Raw genomic sequence first — 6,000 nt, 5'->3', positions numbered from 1 at the left:
TTTTTTTTTTTTTTTTTTTTTTTTTTTTTTTTTTTTTTTTCCAGGATTATCTACCTATTTAATTAGTGGCAGGACCTAGCTATAAAGAGCTGCATTAAAGTAGGATTTTCCAAATAATAATTCCACAGTGCTTCTCTACAGAGGAAAAAACTTCTCTCCAAGTTTAATCCACCATTTATTTGATTTGGGAGGTGATTTTATTTTCTTGCTCTTAGCAGGAGAGATATGGTGTTATTGTTTTTAAAAGTAATAAAAACAAGCAGTAGGTGTGCAGAAGCACTCATTTCAACATTCTATTTTCAAAAAGAAAAGCCATTCTTTTACTCTGAAATTTCTCATACAGTATTGCACATATTACTTAATATAAATAAAGTAAGAAAAACACATAAAGTTTTGAGACAGAAACTAACTGCAGGGAATCACCAAGTTAGCAGAAAATCCAAGCTCCATTAAATAGTAGGTTAGATCTTCTTTGCATCCCAATGCAGAGAGTAACAGAAGATGCAAAAACCACTTAAGCACTAACCACTGAAAGCCTGCAGTGCTTTGAATGTTTCTTCTATGATTTGCTAACTTCTGTCATGCAGTAAACATCAGTAATGAAAAAGATGTTAAAAAAAAGGCTGCCAGATGTTTCACAGTAAGACAGTGAAACCTGGATTACATTTGCAGTTTTCAGAAAAATTGCTTTGTAACTCACAAGTCTCATTATTTTCCAGATACACTGGTGATGGAAATTCACCCTATTGTAAGTTGTACTGCACCACAGAAATCACTAGTATTATAAAGATTTTCACATTATGTTTCTTCAATTTTTCTTTATTATGTATAGTAAAGGAAATTTAAGTCACAGTAGACGTATATAAATCTGATCTGGCATTCTCAATTCCATGAATGAACACTCAAATCAGTTGTGCACAAGGACTATTTTAACAGCCAACTGTTTAGTGATTATCACTTTCACCAATTAAAATAAATTTATCAGTATATTCCTGTTCCTGTATCCCATAATCTCCAAATTCTCAATTTTACCACTACTCATTCAGGAGCACAAACACAGAGCTGCCCCAAACCCCTGGAGACTCCGGTCCTCCAGTTAAGTCAACTGTCAAACCAATAGCTGTCTGCACCTTAACTGAAGAGATGACAACTGCCAATAGGAGAACACATTGTGTAGAAGGGAAAAACAACAATAAGATTTTTTTAAAAACTGATTTCTGTTTGTGCTTACCAGGTAAAATGAACAGCCCTAGTATGTACATGCTTTCAGAAAGCATACAAACAATTTCCATGGCCTGTTCCACCTACATTCATCAGGAAGACCAAGGGTTTTTCTTTCTCACATATCTTTCACTACAGACATCAGGTTTTATTTATGTTTGGATCAATTCAGGCCTATTCAGAAAGGGCAGGCATTCAACCTGAAGCTGCTCCTAAAAAAAGAAAATATGAAGAATCTTCAGCAGACACAAGATTTTCTTTTTCCTTATTACTCATCTGTCTTCTCTGGAAGTATATTCCTCAAGATACACACTTGCTTTCATTTTGTGAAAATAGTTCAGAGTTAATTTTGATATTTATGGCCTGTGGATAGAGACCATATAGTAAGAAAGGAAAATGCTATTTTAATGTCCCAGAAAACTTGTCTTGCAGATATGTATAGAATTAAAGCTCATGTAAAATTTAACTCCCTTAACAACACCACCAACTGCTGAACAATACAGCCTTGTTAGAATTAATTACATTGATTACTTTATCCATGCTATTACTAATTGCAGACTATTGAGTGCCCTGTGAACATATTCCAATGTCAGTAGTTTCATTGAAGTTCTTATGTGCTCTCTTTTCCCACTGACTTATACTACAATTTGTAGAATAGTACAAACACATCTACAGTACACTGTATCTTTGTTTTCATGCTAATTCACTACTACTGTGAAGTGCTTGCTGCCAGCCTTGGAATCTGAAATCTTCGTTAGTCCAGAAAGTACTAAATATCAAGAAAGCAACTCACAAGCTTAACAGATAACCCCTGCCAGTATTTTCAGCCCTGGTATGAACGGACACCTCCAGTGTTGAAATGACAATCTTTGCTGACGTGTCATCCTCGGTTTCTGCTAATTTAAGTGAGGGACACTATCCAGCCTTAGAGAAAAGTTCAAATTCTTCCTCCCTTCCTCCCTTTCTCTCTTCCTCCCTTTCTCTCTTTTCTTTTCCTCCCTTTCTCCCTTCCTCCCTTCCTTTTTCTCTTTCTCTTCCTTTTTCTCTTTCTCTTACTTTTTCTCTTCCTCTTTCTCTTTCCAGGCCATACCACCTGTCCTTTAGTTCACTCTGTGACCCTGCCAAGTGTAGGAAAGCTGTTTGCTGGTGGCACAATTTTACTAGCCACTTCATGATTAGCAGAGCTTACTACTGCCACCACATACAGCAAAAGCAGAATTCTGGTTATATTTGCTCAGTTGCCAGTTCAATCCTTGTTGCAGCCATCATTTTCAAGACATAGCCTATAGACTGCACAGAATAAACAGCAAAAAATTGTGGTTTCATATACCTGCACAGCTGTCAGAATTGAAAAAACAAACAAACAAACAAAAAACGCCACTCTCTACTTACTTGTTTCTTTTCATTCCACTCTGCATTTTGGCAACCTTGCACTCACAAGTTTAGCCACCATTTTAATCCTACTTTCTCCCTTTGTGCCAGAGACTCTGATGAATTCCTTCAAACCAGTTACATCCACGGAAAGGAAAAGCAGAGAACTATTTGCAATAGTGTCTGGTTGTTTTTGCCTTGTTCAGGATTCACCTTTTAATGTAATGGGTAGCCAAGGTAACTTGGAATAAATCATTCTAATTTAGATGTGTCAGCTAGTCATGTTTAATGAAGCAAGCCAATCTTGCAATGCAGTAACATCTTTCCTGTTAAAAAAGCATGCTCTCTGAATTGTGACCACCTTCTAATCAGCAATACCTTAAAGACCTCCTTGCCTTTGCTAAGGTATAATCACCATGGGTATCTGGTGTTGAAATTCCTAAGAGCTAGTTAACACTTCCTGTAAAAAAAAACAGTTCTTTTGGATGAGGTAAAGACTGTTTAAGTAGATGTTCAATGTGGAAGCTGCTGGAGGCAGACCACTGTACGTTTCCAGCAAAAGTGGAAAAGGTTTTTAGACCTTAGACTAATACAATGTAATATGAGAACATGAGAGGCAAGCTGTTAGAAAATAAAAAGAAGTTATAATTTTCCTGTTAGTAACTCAGAGAGGTAATACACTCCTGGATATAAACTACTTCTCAGTATTCTGAGAAGTATTCAAATGTAAATAGTACTACTACTTGAGGTCCCTTTCAGCCTGAGTTACCCCATAATCCTGATCTACTGTAGAAAGGAGACTAGAACATCATGCTTCAGCAACACCACTGGGTTCTCATTAGCAGAAGACTGTGTTGTTAATCACCCTGCAGTATTATAGAGGCTGGGAGTTATGACTGAAGTACCTAATTATCAAGAGCAAGCAATACAGAACATGTCAGTCAAACAAATAAACAGCGATCTATTTCTGCAATAACAGCACAACATAGAAACCTCCTTCTGACAAAAAAAAACCTCTTCATTGCTTTTTACTTCTCATTGTACCTTCTCCCATAATCTTGCTATTACTTTTCTGAAAAATACATGTTACAATCAAGAGCTATAAAAAAGAACAGAGCTGAAAGAATTTTTGAAATAGCACAGACCTTTTATCAAAATATAGGCAGTTAAGTCATCAGATAATACATGCAAAATAGTTTCTTACATCAGTTTCCAGTCAAAGAAGAATCCATACATAGTTTGAATCAAGAGCCTAATAATTCCTCAGATGCTTTTTGACACAATGTGAGCAATTACTCCTAATTAACAATGTGCTAATTTTTTATATATAAATGGAGTACTGCATATGATACATATCAATAGAAATTAAGATACCTGTCCAAAGTTAATAGCACTGTTTCATTCATTTCAGGTACATCATCAGCTTTAATAGTAATGTTGATTGTAGTATCACTTTGTCCAGATAAGAAAACGACAGAGCCATTAAAGGGACTTATATCATCATGTGTTACTGCCTTTTGATTGACACCAGAGGGCTTCAAACTCCAGAACACAGTTGCTTGACCATCAGTCCCATCTCGATGCAGTGCAATAGAAACCTATGAAACGTGTGAATTTGTTGTGACTAGATGGAAAAACAATTACTCCTTTGTAAATTACTGTTTGAATATAAGCATAAAAATGTTCAGCTTTTTTAGGTATAACTTCATATGTGATATCAAAATATGGATGAAAGTGTATGTACATAAAACCTTTAACCACTTATCAGGCACTTAGTGCAGATGACAGATTATTCATACCACAAATCACTAAGCAGCCATACAAACACATGCATGACAAATTTTATGAATGCACACTTCTTCAAAACATAACCTACATTTTAAACATAACCAACATAAATTTAACTTGGAATTACAGTTCAGTGCAATTGTATTTAAGGCTATTACCAGTTCTAATTTAAGAATATGAAGTGAGTTATCTGATTTGGGATTTATATTGATCCTTTACATTACTATGTTCACAGCTGGTGAGACTGAAAATATCTGTAGTATCTTTTGATCTGTGTGAGCAGTAAAGGTTAAGTCATTTAAGATGCTTACTGGTTTTAGGTAGTCACAGAGAAAACAAAGGCCAGTTTCACTTTTCTGCTATTTAATAGATATTTTTACAAACTTTTAAAATCTTTTTTTAAAGCAAGGTAATGTTTGGGATTAGGCATGATTTGGGGGAATGTTAACTTTAAAATGCTATACTAAGTATAGGAAACTGTGCTTTCATCAAGTGAATTTTCCATAGCAATGGACAATGTAAAAAAGTCTTACTTACCTCTGTGGCAGGGGAATCTTCTGGCTCAGAAAGAATAATTGGAAGATTGCTAATAAAGCCTATTTCTCCATTTGCAATGTCTGGAGTAATCCTGAGAGAAATATTTCGAATCTCACCTAGTCGAGGACTCACAGAAGGGACCAGAGGAATTCTGTTCACTAGTTCAACTCCTTTGAGCTGTGGGGAAAAGTAAGACCAAATCGAGAAATGAGGAGCCTTATAACAAGTCAGAACAGTTCTGACATTTCAGGATAATTTTCAAATGCAGGCAGCCTATAATTCCAGAACAAATTTATCTTGCTAACAGCACTGCTGTTTCAAAAATTTCTTAGTAGACATGTCAAAGAAATTAAGTGGGTACACCTCCCAGATAAACCATGTGAGCATACGTAACTAAAGAGGAATCCAGTCAGAGATGGAGACTGACCCCCCTACACCAGCTATACTAGGCCTATTAACAGTACTGATTTGATCAATGCCTTGCATTGATAAAATAATCTTCTGAAGTTTCTAAATTAAGTATTTCTGCTGGAAAGCTCCTCTGATTATATTTGTTCAAACAAAAATAGTTTTATGTTTCATGGAGGAAGTACAGAAAAAATAAAAAAAGTCTACTGCAATCTACATTTTGAGAATCCAGGCAAAGTGCCTGAGATCACTGAACATGAAACATTCTCATAAACTTACTGTACGCGTGTCTTAAAGACCACACTTCAGTGTTACTTGAATTTACATTGAAAAAGGACTTTGAATGAAACATTTCAATTATTCTGAGGATCTTTCAGGCCTCTTGCAGATGTTGAACACTCTAACTTAACAGCTGTTTTCCAGGAAGCAATTCCTAATCTAACTGAATGCAAAAAAGTGTAAAACGGGTAAAATAATATAATGCCAAAATTCTTTTTTTTTCTTCTCCTTTTTTTTTTTTTTTTTTAAATGAGAATGCAGGGAGAAGGAGGTAGAGGTAGGAAATCTATTAAAGGTTCCAGAAGCAGCTAAAACATCTCTGATAAACATAAGAAAAGCACAAAGCCTGGCAAATTTGAATCCAGGGGTCAGCACCTTCACTTGAAGATGTCTAAT

The 6,000-nt window shown here is 35.5% G+C and overlaps 1 protein-coding gene across 1 annotated transcript in view; it reads right to left on the bottom strand.

The window, feature by feature from the left end:
- ADGRV1 (adhesion G protein-coupled receptor V1) overlaps positions 1-6,000 on the bottom strand; it is a 267,806-nt gene that overhangs the window by 229,327 nt on the left and 32,479 nt on the right. The window contains exons 10-11 of the mRNA XM_042822761.1: positions 4,918-5,094; positions 3,967-4,190 (exon numbers count right to left, since the gene is read on the bottom strand). Of these exons, the coding sequence (XP_042678695.1) occupies positions 3,967-4,190; positions 4,918-5,094 (401 nt within the window). The remainder of the gene's footprint in view (positions 1-3,966; positions 4,191-4,917; positions 5,095-6,000) is intronic.

The sequence above is a fragment of the Centrocercus urophasianus genome, unplaced genomic scaffold (assembly GCF_019232065.1).
Source record: "Centrocercus urophasianus isolate 14NV4802_14NV808 unplaced genomic scaffold, USGS_Curo_1.0 seq_21, whole genome shotgun sequence".
NCBI lineage: Eukaryota > Metazoa > Chordata > Aves > Galliformes > Phasianidae > Centrocercus > Centrocercus urophasianus.
This window is presented reverse-complemented; position numbering and strand designations above follow the sequence as displayed.